The 21,382-nt window shown below is 36.6% G+C and overlaps 1 protein-coding gene across 4 annotated transcripts in view; it reads left to right on the forward strand.

The window, feature by feature from the left end:
- The window catches only part of FSTL5 (follistatin like 5), a 937,973-nt gene that overhangs the window by 306,739 nt on the left and 609,852 nt on the right, over window positions 1-21,382 (forward strand). For all 4 annotated transcript variants that reach the window (XM_086345931.1, XM_086345933.1, XM_086345932.1 and 1 more), the window contains exon 4: window positions 12,306-12,554. In XM_086345931.1, the coding sequence (XP_086202057.1) occupies window positions 12,306-12,554 (249 nt within the window). The remainder of the gene's footprint in view (window positions 1-12,305; window positions 12,555-21,382) is intronic.

Genomic DNA, 21,382 nt, shown 5'->3' on the forward strand with positions numbered 1-21,382 from the left:
ACAGTGCAAAGAAAAAAAAAAAAGAGAAAATTCTAGGAAAAAGACAATTTAGCAAATCTAAGGAGATCAGTCCTGGGTGTTCGTTGGAAGGACTGATGCTGAAGCTGAAACTCCAATACTTTGGCCACCTCATGCGAAGAGTAGACTCATTGGAAAAGACTCTGATGCTGGGAGGGGTTGGGGGCAGGAGGAGAAGGGGACGACAGAGGATGAGACGGCTGGATGGCATCACTGACTCGATGGACATGAGTTTGAGTGAACTCTGGGAGTTGGTGATGGACAGGCAGGCCTGGTGTGCTGCAATTCATGGGGTCACAAAGAGTCAGACACGACTGAGCGACTGAACTGAACTGAACTGAAGCTAAAAAATAATTTTTCATCTTGTACAGTTGATGCTATCAATTCAGTTCAGTCGCTCAGTCATGTCCAACTCTTTGCGACCCCACAGACTGCAACACTGGAGGAGGAAATGGCAACCCACTCCAGTATTCTTTCCTGGGGAGTCCTGTGGATGGAGGAGCCTGATGGGCTGCTGTCCATGAGGTCGCACAGAGTCAGACACGACTGAAACGACTTAGCATGCAAACATGCATTGGAGAAGGAAATGGCAACCCACTCCAGTATTCTTGCCTGGAGAATCCAAGGCACGGAGGAGCTTGGTGGGCTGCTGTCTATGGGGTCGCACAGAGTTGGACATTACCGAAGTGACTTAGCAGCAGCAGCAGCAGCAGCAGCAGCACACTGCAGCATGCCAGGCTTCCCTGTCCATCCTGGAGATTTTTCAAACTCATGTCCATGGAGTCAGTGTTGCCATCCAACCATCTCACCCTCTGTCTTCCCCTTCTCCTCCTACCTTCAATCTTTCCCAGTATCAGGGTCTTTTCCAGTGAGTCAGTTCTTCACATCAAGTGGCCAAAGTATTGGAGTTTCAGCATCAATCTTTCAATGAATATTCAGGACTGATTTCCTCTAGGATTGACTGGTTTGATCCCCTTGCAGTTCAAGGGATTCTTGAGAGTCTTCTCCAACACCCCAGTTTAAAAGCATCCATTTTTCAGCACTCAACTTTCTTCAAGGTCCAACTCGCACATCCATACATGACCATTGGAAAAACCATAGCTTTAACTTGATGGACATTTGTTGGCAAAGTAATGTCTCTGCTTTTTAATATGCTGTCTAGATTGGTCATAGCTTTTCTTCCAAGGAGCAAATGTCTTTTAATTTCATGGCTGCAGTCACCATCTTCAATGATTTTGAAGCCCAAGAAAATAAAATCTGCACTGTTTCCATTGTCTCCCCATCTATTTGCCATGAAGTCATGGGACTGGATGCCATGATCTTTGGTTTTTGAATGTTGAATTTTAAGTCAGCCTTTCACGCTCTCTTTCACTTTCATCAAGAGGCTCTTCAGTTCCTCTATGCTTTCTACCATAAGGATGGTATTATCTTCATATCTGAGATTATTGATATTTCTAAATATATTTAGAGAAAGATTACTAAATACATTTCTCAAATTACCTTTTATTAGAAACTGCTTTGCCAAGGATTGTTAAATGACATAATTTGTTTGATGAGAGTAAGTCTAAAGATGTTTGTTTCCTCTTATCTTACCCTTTGAACTTCTAGCTCAAGAAGATTGCAGCCTGGCTGAAGTCAGACTAATAGCAAAGAAAAGCAAAGACTATAATCCTATTATCTGCCCCCAAATCTGTTGTTCTTTTTTAACAAATCAAAGTTAGCATAATCCTTGCATTTTTACTATAACATTATGCACTTTGATGAGACAATTGACACCTCAAATAACTTGGTGCTCTAAAACAGCTTTGCTTATAGGTTAGTTAGCTCAACAAAATTTGTTTCTTTTTTCCTCCTGTTGCTACTGCTTTAAATCTAGCATCAAACTTTATTCATACTCTGTGTATTCCTTACATCTCTTTTGAGCTCCTATCAAATATAACCTCAACTATGCCATGACATAATATATGTGAGCTTTTACCTGATATTATCCATCTCACACACCTTTGTGTCTCTAAATATGCCCCCAAATTGTTGCCTCTCTCCTGGGGCCTAAATCCTGCTTTATGTCCTTTGTCAGCAACTAGCAAAAATATCTATGTCTGCTTTTTTGATCTATTCTGTAGCATCTAATACTGTACCTTGCACATAAAAATAACATATTTTACTAAAGTTTATTTCAACCTATATCTGCTCTATTTAAGTACCTATTTGATAAAGTGTATATCATGTAAAACAATTGAGAATTGCATCATAATTGAGAATATCATATTTAGAATTATGTAGAATGATTTGGGAGAAGGCAATGGCGCCCCACTCCAGTACTGTTGCCCAGAAAATCCCATGGATGGAGGAGCCTGGTGGGCTGCAGTCCATGGGGTCGCTAAGAATCGGACACGACTGAGCGACTTCACTTTCACTTTCCACTTTCATGCATTGGAGAAGGAAATGGCAACCCACTCCAGCGTTCTTGCCTGGAGAATCCTATGGACGGAGAAGCCTGGTAGGCTGCAGTCCATGGGGTTGCACAGAGTCGGACACGACTGAAGCGACTTAGCAGCAGCAGCAGCAGAATAATTTTGCTTTACATATGGTATCTTTTGTGTTTTCTTTCAGTTCTGTTTATTTTAAAACCGAGAAATCATTGTAATGCCCTGAAGGCATAGAAGCTATAAAATAACGTGCTTACTAAATATACAACATTTTTGGGGGAAAATGTTATTCTATTAAGTTGTGAGATGGCAGGATATAAGTACTTGAGTAAAATTCATTTAGTGTGCTATCTGACAGAGTATACTTAAAAGAAATCTTTGACATGTTGATCAGATTAAATTGATTTAATCTCAGCTGATACTTAAGTTCAGCATTAGTCATGGATAATTACTGTCAGAAAGGATATGTTCTAGCTATTCATTTACATAATGTGAGCTTTCTTTTGAATTGCCTATGAATTAATTAAATTTCTTTTAATTGTAAGAGCTATATGCAACACACAGCTTCTAGCTAGTGTAAGGCAGTTCATTAACTTCTAGAAAATGGTCTATTGGCCATTCTAATACAAATCTCTGAACTGGAGTATAGGCAAAAAGGAAAAATTGAAGAGGGAGAATCAAGGAAAGAGACTCATTGACCTAAATAAATCATAAATGACCTCATTTATAGCAGAGCATTCCTTCTTCTTTAGAAACTGTACTGGTTGGATAGTCACCTCAGTTTGTGACCAAAATGCAAAATAATATCTTGACCCTATTGACTTTAAACTTAATTTTAGATATTTTTTAAATACAACTTTTTATTGGTAAATTATAAATTATTTCATAGCAAAAAAAAATAAATTGTTAGTAAGATGGTAAATAAATAAAGAAAATATAAGTTGTAAAACTACAAAAATACAACTACATGAGTCAAATGCCTGTGTTATAATGACAACCCCATTTGGACCCTAAAAGCTTGACAATAGGCCTAAGTACCAGTAGGAGTATAAGGTAAAAATTTTCAAACATGAAATTGCTCATTATTTTACAGTTGTTTGACACATCTATAGGTTTTCTTTTTTTAATGTGTTACATTGAACAATAAAAAAACAATTATGTAAAATTAGAAAAATTTGGCCAATATTATATCCAATTTGGAGAAGGAAATGGCAACCCACTTCAGTGTTCTTGCCTGGAGAATCCCAGAGATGTGGGAGCCTGGTGGGCTGCCGTCTATGGGGTCGCACAGAGTTGGACACGACTGAAGCGACTTAGCAGCAGCAGCATATCCAATTACCTAATTAATTGTGTTAATTTTATCATCTGATTTTATCTGGTTTTAATCATGACCAAAGCCATCCCAAAGAAAAAGAAATAAAAGAATGCAAAGTGGTTGTCTGAGGAGGCTTTACAAATAGCAGAAGAAAGAAGAGAATCAAAAGGCAAGAGTGAAAGGGAAAGATATAGCCAAGTGAATGCAGAGTTCCAGAGAATAGCAGGGAGAGATACGATGTTCTTAAATGAACGGTGCAAAGAAATAGAGAAAAATAGAATGGAAAAGACTAGAGATGTCTTCAAGAAAATTGGAGATATCAGGGAACATTTCATGCAATAAACACAGAAATTGTAAGGACTTAACAGAAGCAGAGGAAGCAACAGTTAGAACTGGACATGGAACAACAGACTGGTTCCAAATAGGAAAAGGAGTACGTCAAGGCTGTATATTGTCACTCTGCTTATTTAACTTCTATGCAGAGTACATCATGAGAAATGCTGGGCTGGAAGAAGCACAAGCTGGAATCAAGATTGCCGGGAGAAATATTAATAGCCTCAGATATGCAGATGACACCATCCTTATGGCAGAGAGTAAAGAGGAATTCAAAAGCCTCTTGATGAAAGTGAAAGAGGAGAGTGAAAAAGTTGGCTTAAAGCTCAACATTCAGAAAATGAAGATCATGGCATCCGGTCCCATCACTTCATGGGAAATAGATGCGGAAACAGTGGAAACAGTGTCAGACTTTATTTTTCTGGGCTCCAAAATCACTGCAGATGGTGATTGCAGATTGCATCTGCATTCCTTTCTTGGAAGGAAAGTTATGACCAACCTAGATAGCGTATTGAAAAGCAGAGACATTACTTTGCCAACAAAGGTCCGTCTAGTCAAGGCTATGGTTTTTCCTGTGGTCATGTATGGATGTGAGAGTTGGACTGTGAAGAAAGCTGAAGGCTGAAGAATTGATGATTTTGAACTGTGGTGTTGGAGAAGACTCTTGAGAGTCCCTTGGACTGCAAGGAGATCCAACCAGTCCATTCTGAAGGAGATCAGCCCTGGGTGTTCTTTGGAAGGAATGATGCTAAAGCTGAAACTCCAGTACTTTGGCCACCTCATGCGAAGAGTTGCCTCATTGGAAAAGACTCTGATGCTGGGAGGGATTGGGGACAGGAGGAGAAGGGAACGACAGAGGATGAGATGGCTGGATGGCATCACCGACTTGATGGATGTGAGTTTTAGTGAACTCTGGGAGTTGGCGATGGACAGGGAGGCCTGGTGTGCTGTGATTCATGGGGTCGCAAAGAGTTGGACATGACTGAGTGACTGAACTAACTAACAGAAGCAGAAGAGATTAAGAAGAGGTGGGAAGAATACACAGAAGATCTATACAAGAAAAGTTTTAATGACCAGGATAACCATGATGATTTGGTCAGACACCTAAGCTGGACATTGTGGAGTGTGAAGTCAAGTGGGTCTTAGGAAGCATTACTATGAACAAAGCTAGTGAAGTTGATAGAATTCCAGTTGAGCTATTTAAAATTTTAAAAGCTGATGCTGTTAAAGTGTTGCACTCAATATGCCAGCAATTTTGGAAAAGTCAGCAGTGGCCTCAGGACTAAAAAAAGGGCAGTTTTCATTCCAATCCCAAAGAAGAGCAATGTCAAAGAATGCTCAAACTACTCCACAATTGTGCTCATTTCTCATATTAGCAACATTATGATCAAAATTCTTCAAGCTAGGCTTCAGCAGTCATGAAGTGAAAAATTCCCTATGCACAAGCTGGGTTTCAAAGAGTTAGAGGTACCAGAGAGCAGATTGTCAATGTTCACTCAATCTTGGAGAAAGCAAGGTAATTCCAGAAAAACATCTACTTCTATTTTTTTTTTTATTATGTTAAACTCCTTAACTGTGTGGATCACAATAAACTGTGGAAAATTCTTAGAGAGGAGAGTACCTGACTACTGTGTCCTGACAAATCTGTATGTGGGTCAAGAAGTAACAGAATAGAAAAAAACTAAATGCTTTAAAATTGGGAAAGGAGTAAGACAAGGCTGTATATTGTCACTCAGTTTATTTAATTTATATCCAGAATACATCATGCAAAATGCTGGGCTGGATGAATCATGAGCTGGTATAAAGATTGCTGGGAGAAATATCAGCTACCTCAAATATGCAGATTATACCACTCTAATGGCAGAAAGGAAAGAGGAACTAAAGAGTCTCTTGATGAGGGTCAAAGAGGAGAGTGAAAATTCTGGTTTGAAACTCAACATTCAAAAAACTAAGATCATGAAATCTGGTCCCATTGCTTCTTGGCAAATAGAACTGGAAAATGTGGATGCAGTGACAGATTTTATTTTCTTTGGCTCCAAAATCATTGTGGACAGTGACTGCATGTATGAAATTAAAAGGTACTTGCTCCTTGGAAGAAAAGCTATGAAAAACCTAGAGACGGTATTAAAAAACAGAGACATCACTTTGCCAGCAAAGTCCCATATAGTCAAAGCTATAGTTTTTCCAGTAGTCATGTACAGATGTGAGAGTTGGGCCATAAAGAAGGCTGAGTGCTGAAGTATTAATGATGCCAAATTAGAGAAGATTCTCAAGAGTCTTTTGGACAGGAAGGAGATCAAACAAGTCAATCCTAAAGGAAATTAGCCCTCAGTATTCATTAGAAGGACTGATGCTGAAGCCAGAGCTCCAATAATTTGGCCACCTGGTGCAAAGAGCCAACTTACTGGAAAAGACCCTGATACTGGAAAAGATTGAAGGCAAAAGTGGAAAGTAGTGACAGAGGATGAGATTATTAGATAGCATCACTGACTCAATGAACATGAATTTGAGCAAACTCCAGGAGACAGAGGAGGAGAGAGGAGCTTGGCATGCTACAGTCCATGCGATTGCAAAAGTGAGACACGACTTAGAGACTGAACATCAACAACAATAATGACATAAACTTAAACTTCCCATTTTTAAACTTAAGAGCATAAGTGTTTTCTTAGTCTTTCTGTTTTTATTTATTTTATCTAGCAAGTATGATTTCATTAAGTCAAAGACCCAAAAATTTGATCACAGAAACAGAATTATCATAACCTGGAAAATTAGAAATATAAATTTGGGGTTCAATTCCATATCTATTTAGTCAGAAACTCTAAACTCAAGGTTTGGTCTATTCTATGAAACTTCTCTAGGTCATTACACGATGCCAAACTTCAAGAAGTATGACTTTAAATTTATTTTCCAAAATATACTAAATATTTCAGAGCCATCAGTTAGTTAAAATAATATTATATTGGAAAGCTTGGTTCAATCAATTCTTTTTTTCTTATCTTTTGTTATAAATGTCTTTGAATATTTTATCAAAAAATTTTAATATGGTATTAGAGTATAATTAATATAAAGTTTCTTTCAAGAAGATTTGCTTCAATTTACACTGGTATCAAAAATATAAATTATTTCTTAAATTATACTTCTGATAGTTTTGGTCCTTTTTTTAATTTCAATTTTTTCTAAATTCCATTTGTAATTACTTGTATTATGAAAATAAAAATACTTCAAGCTTTTATTTATAAAAACTAATAAATTAATGATTTAAATGCTTAGTTGTGTATCTGTTCTTGTGAATATTAGTTTTTTAAAACTAGCAAATTAACTAACTTTTAAAGGGAGTTTTACATGTGCCTAGACCTTTTTCAAATGAAATGTACTCTCTTATCCTTTCATCTGCTGATAAAGAACTGAGGAGCCTCTTAATGAAAGTGAAAGAGGATTCAAATGTATTCTTTTTAATGGCTGAGTGATACTCCATTGTGTATATGTACCACAGCTTTCTTATCCATTCATCTGCTGATGGACATCTAGGTTGCCTCCATGTCCTGGCTATTATAAACAGTCCTGCGATGAACATTGGGGTACACATGTCTCTTTCAATTCTGGTTTCCTCAGTGTGTATGCCCAGCAGTGGGATTGCTGTATCATAAGGCAGCTCTATTTCCAGAATGGCATTGTAACATGTATAATATCATATATGAAACAAGTCACCAGTCCAGGTTCGATGCATGATACTGGATGCTTGGGGCTGGTGCACTGGGACGACCCAGAGGGATGGTATGGGGAGGGAGGAGGGAAGAGGTTTCAGGATGGGGAACACATGTATACCTGTGGCGGATTCATTTTGATATATGGCAAAACCAATACAATATTGTAAAGTTAAAATATAAAATAAAAAAATGAGAAAAAAAATGAAATGTACTTGATTTGCAATGTTATATTAGTTTCAGGTGCACAGCATTGTGAAATTTATATTTTCATATTTATTTATATCAAAGTATTATCTAATTTACTCTCTGATGATGCTGTTTTTAAATATAATGTCCTATTATATGTATTCCAACTCTTGTAATGTGTCTTACTCCTTAAGGAAAGTTATGACCAACCTACAGCATATTAAAAAGCAGAGACATTACTTTGTCAACAAAGGTCTGTGTAGTCAAGGCTATGGTTTTTCCAGTATTCATGTATGGATGTGGAGTTGAACTGTAAAGAAAGCTGAGCGCTGAAGAACTGATGTTTTTGAACTGTGGTGTTGGAGAAGACTCTTGACAGTCCCTTGGACTGCAAGGAGATCCAACCAGTCTATCCTAAAGGAGATCAGTCCTTCATGTTCATTGGAAAGACTGATGTTGAGGCTGAAACTCCATTACTTTGGCCACATGATACGAAGACCTGACTCATTTGAAAAGACCCTGATACTAGGAAAGATTGAGGGCAAGAGGAGAAGGGGATGACAAAGGATGAGATGGTTGGATGGCATCATGGACTTAATAGATTCAAATTTGGGTGAACTCCAGTAGTTAGTGATGGACAGGGAGGCCTGTCGTACTGTGGTTCATGGGGTCTCAAAGAGTGGAACAGGACTGAGTGACTGAACTGAATGTCATTGTTTTCTTATTAATTTTCTGTCTGGATGATCTGTCCATTGATAAAAGATTGATAAAATATAAAGTCCCCTATAATTATTTTATTGTTGTCAATTTTCCTTTATTCCTGTTTATTGCTACTTTATATATTTAAGCACTCATAGTTGAATTTATATTTTAAAATGCTATACCTTTTTATTGTATTGATTCCTTTATCCTTATATGTCTTTTTTTGTCTTTTATTATAAACTTTGTTTTAAAGTCCATTTTAAAATAGAAAGCCTATCCAGCATACTTTTGTTTCCATTTCCATGGAATATATTTTTCCATACCTCACTTTCAGCATTTTTGTGTGTTTAGCTCTAAATTGATTATCCTGTAAGCAGCATAGATGGGTCTTGTTTTTGCTGTTGTTGTCCTTTTTTTTAACTCAACCTTCTCTCCTTTATATTTTGATTGGATAATTTAGTCTATTGACATTTAAAGTGATTATTGATATGCATGTAATTACTGTTATTTTGTTATTTATTTTCTGAATTTTGCTTTTGCTTTAGTTCCTTTTTTTCCTTTGTCTCTTATCTGTTGTTTGATGTTTTTCCTCAGTGTTATATTTGTGTTCTATTCTGTCTAGTTTTTGTATATTTATTTTTTGTGTGTATTTATTGTAGGTTTTTGTTTTGTGATTACCATAAAGCTCATAAATGTTGACATATAACTATATCTACTTGATTTACCCTGATAGTCATTTAAATACAAATATGTTCTTAAACATCTATATTTTTTATTCCCTACATACATATTATACTTTTTGAGTTCATATTTTACTTCTTAATGTCTATCCCTAACTGTTTATTGTTTAGCTATAGTTGATTTTATAACTTTGGTCCTTTAACTTTTATACTACGTTATTTAAGTGCTGGATCCACAGCTTTTACTATGTACTTGACTTTTCTACTGGGGATTTTACCACCCTATCATTTCTTATTGCCTTTTCTTTTTCACTTAAATGAGACTTCAATACTTCTTGTAAGGTCAGTTTAATATTGATCAATTCTTTTAGCATTTGCATGTCTAAGAGGTTCTTTACCTCTCCTTCAATTCTGAATGATAACCTTGCTGGGTAGAGCATCTTGGGTTACAGGTTTTTCCTTTCACCACTTGGAATATATGCCATTCCATTCTTGCCTGAAAAGTTTCTGCAGAGATATGAGCTGATAACCTTATGAGGCTCCCCTTCTCTGTGACTCCTTGCTTTTCTCTTTGCCATTTATGACATATCTCTGTGGGTATTTTGAGGTTCATCTTGTTTTGACCCCCTTGTGCTTCCTGATCTGGACACCTGTTTTTTTCCTCAGGTTCAGAAAGTTTTCAGCCATAAGTACATCAAATAGCCTAGGGCTGAATTTGGTGAGCCAAAACCAGACGCAGATGCAAGTCAAGGCATCTTCTTTACTCTATAACTGTTACTGTCCTGACTGGGGCAATGTAGGGACCCAACAGACTAAAACAGGAGCTCTGAGGGATCTGGTTTCTCCTGGGTCCACTTTGATTTGGAATATGATCAGCACCTGAGTGCTTGGGGTTGCACTTCTGTGTTGACTTCACTTTTTCCCAGGGATGCACATTTTTTAAATGCTGGCTTGGTGTTGCAAAGGTGGTGCCACACCACTGAACTGCCCCTGTCCCCTCTCAAGTATGTATAGGCTGGCATGAGACTCATGAGCTGGCAGTGACTGCTTTCACACTGGTCAGAGGCAGGGCTGGAGTCTGAACTGGATCATTTCCTTCCAAATGTTTGCACTTTCATTGCTTAGTGGGGAATAGGAACAAGATGGGCTAGAGCAGGAGGCTATGCAGCCTGGGAATGGGCAGGAGAAGTCTTGGCAGGCTGACCAGAACCTCAGGGAGTTTCAATCTGCTGCCTCCATGTAACCAGGAGTAAGTCTGTATGTATATTCCTTAAGTGGGGAGTCTTAGTTTCTGACAGCCCTCTGGTAACCCCCACTGGTTTTCAAACAAGCTAAGAGAGCTAACCTCCTGTTGGACTCCTGTGCTGGGGTACCTAATATGTAGCTTGAATCCCTTGCTCCCCAGGGAGAATTCCCCAAACCTGTGATATCCATTCTTCTTCTGTATTCTCAGATAGGGATGTGGGTTCATGACTGATCCCTGCTCCTCCCTTCCTATCAGATGCTTTGTGGCTCTTTGTTTATAGCCTTGGTGTAGAAGAGTTCTTCTGCTAGTCCCAGGTAGATTTCAGCAAGAGTCTTTCCAATGTATATTTAGTTTGATGTGTTTGTGGTGAGCCCAGGTGCCTCCTAATCTGCTATCTTGATCTCTCCCTCACAAGCCTTTTAATCTTGATAACCCTTTGAGGATATACTATAATCCCCATTGTTCAGATGAGGAAACCAAATTATAGATGTGTTAGGTACCCAATCAAGGTATGGTTCCATGGAGTGTAGATTCCCAGACTCCTCTGTTCATTGGATTTCTCCAGGCAAGAATACTGGAGTGGTTTGCCATTTCCTCCTCCAGAGGATGTTCCTGATCCAGGAATTGAAATCACATCTCCTTAATTGCAGGCAGATACTTTCCCATTGAGTCACAGGGTTTACAACCTCCCAAAACTTTATTTTTTTGCCATGTATGTGTCAGCAGTGATAAATATATCTACACACATTAACACATATGTATATATGTGAATATATATTATTCCTTAATATATATTTTTCTCTATATACATTTTTAAATAGATAGATACATAGACATATATGTACACTTTATTTTTTTTTTTCAGTCACGTAATGTTCTTAGATTTACCTATAAAAGCCTAAGAATGAAATTACTTGGTTTGGTTTTACTGCAAGACTGCTAGATTCTCCTATGTTTTTGAGGCAGATGTAGATTGTTAGATTAAACAAGTAACAACATAATAAAATTCTTCATGATTTGTTCCTTTAGTCATGAAATGCATCAGTGATTGCCAAGTGGCAAAGGTCAAAACAAGAAAGGATCAGACGTTAGAACCCAAAAAGTTTTCAAGACACTTTTTCTCATTTCTATTCTCTCCTGTTTCCCACTTTACATACATACGTTTCCTTTCTCCCAGCAGAATTCTGCTAATGTAAACGTTGGCATTTGTTAAATATTTCCTATATGCCAGGACTGTGTGTCCTGTGGATCAGTACATGTACTGCTTAGTACACTCTAGGAGATGGTCTATACTATCAACCTCGCATTATGGATGGGATAATTTAGCACAGGGAAGTAATTTTTCCAAGGGCATAAAGCTAATAATTGGCAGAAAATTTGAGTTCCGCAGTTTAAATTTAGAGCCCTTGTCCTTATGGACTGTAATACTCATTGAGTATGGAGGTAAGAGCTCAAAGAGAAAGTGAAAGAAGGGGACAATGTCAAAGGTATTTTTTTTTTTTTTTTAAGTCTGGTTCTGATAAAAATCCCTTCTCCTAAGAACAACTGAACCCTGATTATATTGTATTTCTCTTAGACTTATTTTTTCCTAATCCCTTGAAACTTTGATATCAGCATATTATTTGGATACATCAATCTATAAATCCAAGTGATTTTATCTCTCTCTTTTTTTTTTTTTTTTGTCTACAGGGATCCTGATTCAGGATGGCTCTTTGGGATCTTGTGAAAACAAATACTGTGGTTTGGGAAGGCACTGTGTTCTCAGCAGAGAGACAGGGCAGGCAGAATGTGCCTGTATGGACCATTGCAACCGGCACTACAAACCTGTGTGTGGATCTGATGGGGAATTCTATGAAAACCACTGTGAGGTACACAGAGCTGCTTGCTTGAAGAAACACAAGATTACCATTGTCCACAATGAAGACTGCTTCTTCAAAGGTAAATGCAGGGTGGGCCTAAAGTGCCACCTTTCTCTATTTCTTCCTTCTTCTTTACTAGTGCCCTTAAATTTAAACTCTAGCATCGCTACTGAAAGTCTCTAAATAAAAGAGAGAAATATGGGCTTAAAGACACTTGTGATTAGTAAGTGAATAGAAATTTGTATGGATACAATTCTGAATCTGTTATGAGAACAAAGCTGGCCAAAATATGACTCAAAATTTAATATAGCTTACAGCATTGCACCATATGGCTTCCCAATCATGGCAGTTTTCTTAGGGACACAGAGTGGCCAATTCAGTCAACAAGCCAATTCCATGCAGTGAAATGCACCTGGAGTGAAACTGAGAGAAGAGTGAATGCCAAGCCATCCTGTGATAACATCTCATTTCTTCCTGATTAAAAACGATGCCTACAGTATGCACCACCTAATTCAAATTACACAGAACTGGTAAATGCCCACTGAAATAGCTATGAAGAACTCACACTAAACTCAATTAGTAAATCTGAGATGATAATAATTTAAAAGTTAGCAGTATTTACTTCCATGGTACTAAAAATCATTGGGAACTATTTATGGAAAAGTACTGCTGAATTAGTAATTTGACACATTATTTTAACATGCGAGATAAATCATTAAATATCTTTAATGCCTTTCTTTTATTTATAAATATATTTCTTATTTATTTATTTATACTAGAAAGAATATTTATTTATTAATAGCCATAACCCAGACTGAAATTTTGAAATGTTAAGTATATAGAACTTTCATCATTCAAAAAGGTTAGTGATCAATTTGATTTCTAATCTTAAATGGGTTCCACTTCCCAAACTCTCAGAGTGCTGCCACAGTAATTTTACACTTAAAAGCTTGTGTGATGATTTAATATTAGCTTAAATTTACAGTATCGCACAATGTTGCTCATGTACCCATTGACAAGTTTTTTTCTTTTCAAATTTCATTGAATAAATATTCAAATGCATTAAGATGGAAGGGTCTGTAGTCATTGTGCTACTAGAAGTCCTTTCATATAAATGAGATAAATTGTAAGAATAGTTTCTTTACCAAAGTGAACTCTTTGCATTTTGAACACACAATTGAAGATAGATTATCTTCTTTTACAGAAAGAATATCTAATCTATTTTATAGAGAGCTAAAATGAATGATATTAATATTTTGCTTTAATCTTCATAAAATAGTTTTTTTCTGTCAGTTTGAATTGAAATGAAAGTGAAAATTTTAGTATTCCACAGACACATGATACAGAGCTGTGTAAATAATATGCAATTAAGTTAACTTAGAATCATTCTAACACTGAAGTTTTGTCTAACTGACAACCAGCAATTGATAATATGGAAACAAATGAAATTAAATATCATGAGGTGAGAAAAAAAATCTGCTATATTTAACATTCTGCTTTATTACTGGAAGCTTAGGCATACTACTACTCAATATGTAAATCAACATGGAAATAAATGAACTGGATATTACCAGGAATGTTAAACAATGGTTTGAAAAGCTTTTGTTCTTTAGACTTATACTAAGCATGTTTATTTGATCTATGATTGCTTCACTTCCACTGTATAAGGGATTTGATTTAGGTCATACCTGAATGATCTAGTGGTTTACCCTACTTTCATCAATTTAAGTCTGAATTTGGCAATAAGGAGCTCATGATCTGAGCCACAGTCAGCTCCCGGTCTTGTTTTTGCTGACTGTATAGAGCTTCTCCATATTTGGTTTCAAAGAATATAATCAATCTGATTTTGGTGTTGACCATCTGGTGATGTCCATGTGTAGAGTCTTCTCTTGTGTTGTTGGAAGAGGGTGTTTGCTATGACCAGTGCATTCTCTTGGCAAAACTACTAGCCTTTGTTCTGCTTCATTCCGTATTCCAAGGCCAAGTTTGCCTGTTACTCCAGGTAACAGTGAGAAATAGATTTAAGGGACTAGATCTGATAGATAGAGTGCCTGATGAACTATGGACTGAGGTTCGTGACATTGCACAAGAGACAGGGATCAAGACCATCCCCATGGAAAAGAAATGCAAAAAAGCAAAATGGCTGTCTGGGGAGGCCTTACAAATAGCTGTGAAAAGAAGAGAAGTGAAAAGCAAAGGAGAAAAGGAAAGATGTAAGCATCTGAATGCAGAGTTCCAAAGTATAGCAAAAAGAGATAAGAAAGCCTTCCTCAGTGATCAATGCAAATACATAGAGGAAAACAACAGAATGGGAAAAACTAGAGATCTCTTCAAGAAAATTAGAGATACCTAGGGAACATTTCATGCAAAGATGGGCTCTATAAAGGACAGAAATGGTATGGACCTAAAAGAAGCAGAAGATATTAAGAAGAGGTGGCAAGAATACACAGAAGAACTGTACAAAAAAGATCTTCACGACCCAGATAATCCTGATGGTGTAATCAATCACCTAGAGCCAGACATCCTGGAATGTGAAGTCAAGTGGGCCTTAGAAAGCATCACTACGAACAAAGCTAGTGGAGGTGATGGAATTCCAGTTGAGCTATTTCAAATCCTGAAAGATGATGCTGTTAAAGTACTGCACTCAATATGCCAGCAAATTTGGAAAACTCAGCAGTGGCCACAGGACTGGAAAAGGTCAGTTTTCATTTCAATCCCAAAGAAAGGAAATGCCAAGCAATACTCAAACTACTGCACAACTGCATTCATCTCACATGCTAGTAAAATAATGTTCAAAATTCTCCAAGCCAGGCTTCAGCAATACATGAACCATGAACTTCCAGATGTTCAAGCTGGTTTTAGAAAAGGCAGAGGAACCAGAGATCAAATTACCAGCATCCGATGGATCATGGAAAAATAAGAGAGTTCTAGAAAAACATCTATGGTTTATTAACTATGCCAAAGCCTTTGACTGTGTGGATCACAGTAAGCTGTGGAAAATTCTGAAAGAGATGGGAATACCAGACCACCTGACCTGCCTCTTGAGAAACCTATATGCAGGTCAGGAAGCAATAGTTAGAGCTGGACATGGGACAACAGACTGGTTCCAAATAGGAAAAGGAGTATGTCAAGGCTGTATACTGTCACCCTGCTTATTTAACTGCTATGCAGAGTACATCATGAGGAACCCTGGGCTGGATGAAGCACAAGCTGGAATCAAGTTTTCTGGGAGAAATATCAATAACCTCAGATATACAGATGACACCACCCTTATGGCAGAAAGTAAAGAGGAACTTAAAAACCTCTTGATGAAAGAGAAAGACGAGAGTGAAAAAGTTGGCTTAAAGCTCAACGTTCAGAAAATGAAGATCATGGCATCTAGTCCCATCACTTCGTGGGAAATAGATGGGGAAACAGTGGAAACAGTGTCAGACTTTATTTTTGGGGGCTCCAAAATCACTGCACATGGAGACTGCAGCCATGAAATTAAAAGACACTTATTCCTTGGAAGGAAAGTTATGACCAACCTAGATAGCATATTCAAAAGCAGAGACATTACTTTGCCAATAAAGGTCCATCTAGTCAAGGCTATGGTTTTCCAGTAGTCATGTATGGATGTGAGAGTTGGTCTGTGAAGAAAGCTGAGCACCGAAGAATTGATGCTTTTGAACTGTGGTGTTGGAGAAGACTCTTGAAGAGTCCCTTGGACTGCAAGGAGATCCAACCAGTCCATTCTAAAGGAGATCAGCCCTGGGTGTTCTTTGGAAGGAATGATGCTAAAGCTGAAACTCCAACACTTTGGCCACCTCATGCGAAGAGTTGACTCATTGGAAAAGACTCTGATGCTGGGAAGGATTGGGGGCAGGAGGAAAAGGGGACGACAGAGGATGAGATGCTGGATGGCATCACTGACTTGATATAAGTGAGTCTGAGTGAACTCCGGGAGATGGTGATGGACTGGGAGGCCTGGCGTGCTGCAATTCATGGGGTAGCAAAGAGTTGGACACGCCTGAGGGATTGAACTGAACGTAATAACTTTCATGAGAGTTTTGCCTTAATTTCCCATCCCTCACACCCAAATGGCTTTCTAACTGCTGCAATACACATGTCTACACAGAACTGTGGTGTTGGAGAAGACTCTTGAGAGTCCCATGGACTAAAACGAGATCCAACCAGTCCATTCTAAAGGAGATCAGCCCTGGGTGTTCTTTGGAAGGAATGATGCTAAAGCTGAAACTCCAATACTTTGGCCACCTCATGCAAAGAATTGACTCATTGGAACAGACTCTAATGCTGGGAGGGATTGGGGGCAGGAGGAGAAGGGGATGACAGAGGATGAGATGGCTGGATGGCATCACCGACTCGATGGACGTGGGTTTGGGTGAACTCTGGCAGTTGATGATGGACAGGGAGGCCTGGCGTGCTGCAATTCATGGGGTCGCAAAGAGTTGGACACGACTGAGCAACTGAACTGAACACATAACAAAAACTCCTCTCACTTCAATACCAGATCAGTCTGGCATACTAAGCAGAATTTACACACTCAGAATATAGTGGTAAACTGGAATAAGAAACTCAAGATATAACCTATGCTAAGAAGAGTACGGAATTAACCTTTTATGAGAAAATCAATCGAACAGAAACTCTTTTGCCATTTACTCTCTGAGAATAAAACTGCCATAAAGGCAAATGTTCTGTGCACTTAAATGTGCATCACAAACAATAACATCTTGGGAAATATGCTTTTTTATACCTCTGTGTGCACGATTTGAATGAAATCTGACATGGTGTCTTTTTCTTTGGTATAATCTAGAGAGACATTCACATTTCATTTGGCTAACTGATTAATCGGTCGATTCTCTTACCTGATTATTATTATTTTTTAAGGCAGAGTTTAGAGAACTGAGGCTAGAAAACTAGGTTGCCAACGATATTTTAAAAAATATAAGTACATGTCCTGTGCTAATATACGTGGGCTTTTAGATTTCCTTTTTTGGAGGGAGGGATAGGGAATCTGTGTAAAGGTTTTGTTTTAAATTGAAACAGGCTTGTATGTCATTTCTTGTAAAATAATTGTGATGAATATATCAACTTTTGGAAAAGAGTACCCAGATGTTGGCTTGTTTGCTCTGTTCTGTTCTGCTTTGCTTTTAGTCAGTATTAGCTAAATGAAATTACAGATTGGTAGTGAAATTAATAACTTGGACAAAATACTGACACTCAGAAGTTTCAATTCCTCTGAATGCATCCTGTCCCCACAACCTCAAAACTAATTTTATTAATCCCCTGAATTTCAGTTGGTGTATATTAAAATTTTCTGATTTGATTACAGAATCAATTGAGCTTCCTATTTTGCATTGAACTTTAATCAATGTTAAGAATATAATTTTTGTCACTCTCCTCCCTAATTAAACTGTGAACTGCAGAATCCTATGCATAAGCCAATATATAACATATATTAGGAATCATAAGGTGTATACTCTTAAATTCACTATTTGTTAATAAAATTATACTTTTTCTCCTCTCATTTTTGAAAGCTCTGTAAAGGATTTTGTAAACATTAAACATTGTATGTGTTTATCTTCCACTCATAGATAATAGATATGTGATAGATTTTACATAAACATGAAAACTGCTCCAAAAGAGTGGGATTTAAATATTAGGACCACCCAACAAATGTATTAAAATATTATCAGTGAGAAATGAGAAATATCAGGTATTGTGTCAAAACACTTTCACAGCTATTAGATTATTAATTCATTTTAATAACAAACCAGAAGGCACAAAACCTAAGATTTTAAAAATGGCTGCCAACATTCACACAGTAAGTTAAGGCAGGGATCAAGGATTCTGGGTTCTCTTTTAGTACACATATACTTCAAACATTTCTATTTGAGTCTATAATACTATAATAGCTTACTTCTCTTTGTTTTTTAAAAATTTACTTTCTATAGTAATTTGTATTTGAACACTTTACATTATTGAGGATCAATATTTCTCACTGTGGTATTTGTAAGGATTAAATAATGCATTTAACACAGTTCTTGGGCAATAGAAGAACTCAATAAGAGATAATTACTATGTTTAAGACTGAAACTTCAACAACTGTTAACATTTGATTGCAATACATTTTCCCACTGGAATCTAGAAAGCCACACATATTTTCTTTTAGATTTATGTTGGGTTTTAGTATTGCATAAAAAGCCTCTGGTCAAGTTATTACAGATCCAAATTTGCCAGATCATAATATGATAGACAAATTGATCATAATGTTTCCCAATTGTAGATAAGACTACTTAAAGAAAAAAAAATAACTATCTCAAGTTTAGAAACATATTTATCAGTTTCTTGATTGTAATTGAAAATCGATCCAGTCATCTTTCTCACTGACTTACCATAGGCTTATTGTGCTTAAAGTACATGATAAATAAAATGTGATTTTACTCTTCTACTATCCATGAGAACATATTATTAGTTCAAATAATTTTGCTTCCATCTTGTGGCTGTTTAAATATATTGGTTATTACCTGTCATGAACACCTTCACTTATGGTGTTTATTTTCTTTACAATTCTCAAATGTTAAATGTGCTGTTCTTGCAAGTTACAAAGTGAAGAACATTTTTGCAGCTTTTATGTTTCAATGTAACTGATTTTTCATTCTTGATATTTCTTTACAAAAACCAGATGGTGAAAAACTTTCCATTGATTACATTCAGCATATGTAATTGGGGATAAAATTTTCCATAAAATGCAGTTGAAAATTTTTCTCCATTAGTCTGATCTATGTTTCACTTTTAAAAACCCTCTCTAAGAGAGTGCCTATAGATATTTCAGAGAAGATTTGAAAGCTTATTAATAATAAAAATTTAAAGCCAAATGGGAAAAATGAGAAGTTTGAATGTGATTAGCATCTAGATACATCTAGATACATCTAGATTACATCTAGATTTATGTAAAAACAAATTTGGAGAAAATCACATTGAATAAAAAGACCTAGCTTTTTCCAGAACAATGAAAATGGCATAGAAATTAGCCATATTGTTCTTTTGATACTGATTAAACAAAGTGTAGTCGGGAAGATCCTCTGGAGAAGGAAATGGCAATCCACTCCAGTACTATTGCCTGGAAAATCCCATGGACAGAGGGGCCTGGTAGGCTACAGTCCATGGGGTTGCAAAGAGTCGGACATGACTGAGGGACTTCACTTACTTACTTAAACAAAACGTAAGAAATTATTCAACTCGAATATTAAATACTTAAGTTAATTTGATGCAATAATAAGCAAATCTAATCATTTTGATTTTTACTTAAGATATCACATCCTCCAGCTCTAAATTATGTATCAACTTCTTGTTTGTTATAGAACTTAGTTTACTGAGTGTTGTGTGTTCAGGCAGCTGTGACACATTTCATGTGTCCTCTTATGTTTTTCTCATCAACGTATAAATTTCTTTTTGTTTGTATCATGTTTTTCTTTTTGTTCTTTTTCTTTTTTTAATTTAAATTTATTTATTTTAATTGGAGGCTAATTACTTTACAATATTGTATTGGTTTTGCCATACATCAACATGAATCCGCTACGGGCGTATCATGCTTTTCTAAACGTACATCTTGAAATCAAGACATGAGTTGTGATTACATTTTGTCAGTACTTTGTCTTCTTGACATAGCTAAAGAATTCACAGATGGATTCCTAAGTTTTTGAATGGGTTTAACCAGCAGACCAGGCTGAACTGAAGTCCACAATGTGTAGAAAGACTACTGAACTAAAATTTATTATTATAGATAATAATCAAATGATAAATAAATCATGGATAAATAACAAAGTCATTCAATATCCTATAGTAAACCATAATGGAGAAAATATGAAAAAGAATGTATGTGTATAATTGAATTACTTTGGTGAATAGAAAAAATTAACACAACTATGCAAATCAACTACACATCAACAAAATAAAGTTTAAAATAATAATAAATAAATAAATTTTGTATATTTCTTGTATTAATCTCCAGACTGTTTTAGAATTAAAATTTACAAAAAAATAACATAAATAAAAGCCAGCCACAGATTGGCCTAAACATACAACATTGTGGTAATACTAGATTTCTAAATGGAAATTTTCACTTGGCATATTTCTACCATAAATCAGTAGTTATTTTCAAAAATTTATAATAACTTAACACAATCGTATAACATAAAAGTGGTAATATATAAATGCAAATGTCTGTTGCTGTTTTGACAATTTCTTTCCAATGATTCAGGATGTTAGGTACTAAATAGTTCTTCCTTGGATGAGCATCATTTATTTTAATAGTATTCCATTGACTCAAATGTACACAGGTGGATGTGTGGAAATATATTTGAGTAACACTTAAGGATGAAGGTAACACCTTGGTTACTGTTAGGTGATAGAACCAGGAGGAAGATAAAATTTTGACAGGGAGCGAAATCAAAATTTACAATTGAGGACAGAATAATGAATTAAGACTATTGGTGGATTCATATAAAAATAAGTAAAATAGTTTCATTTGTACTACAGTTAAGTAGAAAATATTTTTCAAGATTGGACATAAAATGCTCCAGTGTTTTAGATTAGATTAGAAAGAACCTATCTGCCAATGTAGGAGCTGTTAGAGATGTGGGTTCTATCTTTGGGTCAGGAAGATACCTATGAGTATGAGGAATTGGCAACCCACTTCATATTCTTGCCTTGAGAATCCCAGGGACAGAGGAGCCCAGCAGGCTACAGTCCATATGGTCTCACAGAGTTGGCTATAACTCAGCATATACCCAGGATTCATTATTATGGAGAAGCAAGGTGGAAGTTAGGAGGTCAGTTAGGACCTTACCACACGGGTCCAAGAGAGAGATGATAGTGGTTTGAATCAAGATGAGAGAAGTGCCA

Source organism: Bos grunniens, chromosome 17 (genome assembly GCF_055505025.1).
Source record: "Bos grunniens cultivar Pamir isolate PY7600 chromosome 17, Bosgru_T2T1.0, whole genome shotgun sequence".
NCBI lineage: Eukaryota > Metazoa > Chordata > Mammalia > Artiodactyla > Bovidae > Bos > Bos grunniens.